The sequence below is a fragment of the Cynoglossus semilaevis genome, chromosome 4 (assembly GCF_000523025.1).
Source record: "Cynoglossus semilaevis isolate Cse_v1.0 chromosome 4, Cse_v1.0, whole genome shotgun sequence".
In the NCBI taxonomy this organism is placed as follows: Eukaryota; Metazoa; Chordata; class Actinopteri; order Pleuronectiformes; family Cynoglossidae; genus Cynoglossus; species Cynoglossus semilaevis.
In genome coordinates this window covers 19033100-19035452 of record NC_024310.1, presented here as the reverse complement: position 1 = coordinate 19035452, position 2353 = coordinate 19033100, and the positions used below count along the sequence as shown (strand labels likewise).

The following is a 2353-nucleotide window of genomic DNA, read 5'->3' as shown; positions in this document are numbered from 1 at the left end:
TTTCAGTGAACCGAGCCAAAAGAACCGGTTCTCTAAAAAAAAAGAGCCGAAATTCCCATCAATAGTGACGCATGACGCACACACACCCAGGCGGAAGAAGAAGTAGTCCCACCAACCGAGCGTCAACATCTCAATCATTTGGATACTTTTCACCATGTTTCTGTTTAGGATACACCTCAAGTATCAAAAGTATCGATATTTTGATTTCAGAATCGATTTCAGAGCGTAAAGATCCAAAATCGGAAGTATCGATATTTCAGGATCGATCCGCACATCACTAGCCAACAGATCTAAACCCCATTAAGGTGTTCTTGAGGTCAAGTTGACCTCGTGGTACGCTAGAAGTGCCCATCAAGTCAATCAAAGTTGTAGGAAGTACTTCAGGAATCGTGGGGTGAAAAATTGTAGGAAGTACTTCAGGAATCGTGGGACGAAATTTCTTCAGATTACCTCAACAAATCAACAGCTAGAATGCCAACGGTTTTGAAAATGAGGTATTATTAAACAATAATTATTTATTTAGGTCTATCCTGACTTCATGCACTACAAGAAAGGCATCTACCACCACACTGGTCTGGCAGACAACTTCAACCCCTTCGAGCTGACCAACCACGCTGTGCTGTTGGTGGGCTACGGCCGCTGCCCCAAGTGTGGGCAGAAGTACTGGATCGTCAAGAACAGCTGGGGCACGGGCTGGGGAGAGGACGGCTACTTCAGAATCCGCAGAGGGAGTGACGAGTGCGCCATCGAGAGCATTGCGGTCGCAGCCAAGCCCATCCCTAAACTGTAGACCCAGTTGGAGATCCTCGGCGAGCTGCCACATATCACCTGTCCAGCTTTATCTGCCTTAAATGTCAGCTCCGATTTGTGCCTTCTTTCTTCACATACTTCAGGATCGAACCTTTAAAATAATAAGCCAATGTCAGATTTTGAAATAAAGCATATTTAAGTTTTTATGCTAGTTGACAAGGCCAATCATTTTTATTTCTGCTTTTTGGACATTTTTGGCTTTTGTGGAAATTTGCCTGCAATGAATGACACAAAATGCAAAAAAAAAACAGATGCAGTATTACTCAGCAAAAACTTGAAAAGCCAATGATTAACTTACTATGGATTTTTATCTTGAGATTTTAGCTGCCAACCCCACTCCTGGATTCATTCGTTCGGTGCAAACTGTGAGGAATCCTTTTGCTGTTTTTAACGGAGATATAAAGGGAATTTTGCCCACTGGTGCAGTAGCTTGAGTCTCTGTCTCAGGGAAGCACAGTGGAGAAAGAAAGGTTCCGCTGTCTTTATTGTGAATACGTGCCATGTTTCTCCATGGGGTCATCTCTGAGAGAACCTTGAAGGGAGTTTTAATTTTTTTTAATTGAGAAAAGGGAAATTACTGGCTGCTGCAATTCCTTTCATTCGCCAACATGGCTCATTGTGAGTGTGAGATTATGCACTGTGAAAAAAAAAAAAAAAAAAAAAAAAAGGTCCACCAATACTGCTTCTTTGTGTGTGTTTTCAAGAGGGAATGGGATTGGTGTGTTTAGCACTAATTGTCTGTAACAGTGGGAACAGAACAGCTATAATATGACTAATTCTAGTTTATTAAGGATAACATTATTCTCGAAGAGACAGAATTCTCATAGGTGTTTTTAAGAAGCTGTTCTGAACGTAATTATTAAGATGCAACATAATTGTTAAGCTCATTGTTTCACAAACAGAAAATTATTTCAGAAAAGAATAAATATCAAGTTTAAAAATATCAACTGTTGAAATTGCCTTACACCCTTTTGTTGAAGGTGAAATGACTGCTGATTTTTTTTTCTTCTCATATTGATTTGCATATTTTCTATTACCCTGATTTCCATTTCCAGATGCACTTCGGTGTTTTCTGCTGCATTATATTCCCACCTGTACTTCACTGGGGGCAGTGCGATGTAGTTTTGTTTCAATTTTTCTTTGGCTTCCTTCAGTCGCCCTCAAATATTTCTCACCAGAAGAAGTGAAGTTTTTTTTTTTTTTTCCCCTTCAAATTGCAGCTAAGTCATTCACTAGTGTCTGTGAAGTTGTACTGTCGTCGTTGGGTTGATCTCTGACCTCCGGGGCTTACGTTGGAGTAGTTCTGTACCATGGGGATGCATCTGAAACTCTTCATAGAACCTCTCATCCAGATACTGTACCTCTGTCCGTCATGCTCCTGCTTTTTAGTACGAATATCTCATTTTCTTACAGCTGATGTTCACGTTTATTTGATTTAATTTCATATAAAAATGATTCTTTAAACATATTTTCTTACCAGAAAGTAATATATATATATATATATATATATATATATATATATATTAAGGATAATATCCTTTAT

General features: G+C 39.2%; 1 protein-coding gene across 1 annotated transcript in view; it reads left to right on the top strand.

Moving 5' to 3' along the window:
- The window catches only part of ctsc (cathepsin C), a 9336-nt gene extending 8276 nt beyond the window's left edge, over positions 1–1060 (top strand). Inside the window, exon 8 of the mRNA XM_008309803.3 lies at positions 524–1060. Within this exon, the coding sequence (XP_008308025.1) occupies positions 524–790 (267 nt within the window). The 3' untranslated portion in view covers positions 791–1060. The remainder of the gene's footprint in view (positions 1–523) is intronic.
- The last annotated feature ends 1293 nt before the right edge of the window (positions 1061–2353 follow it).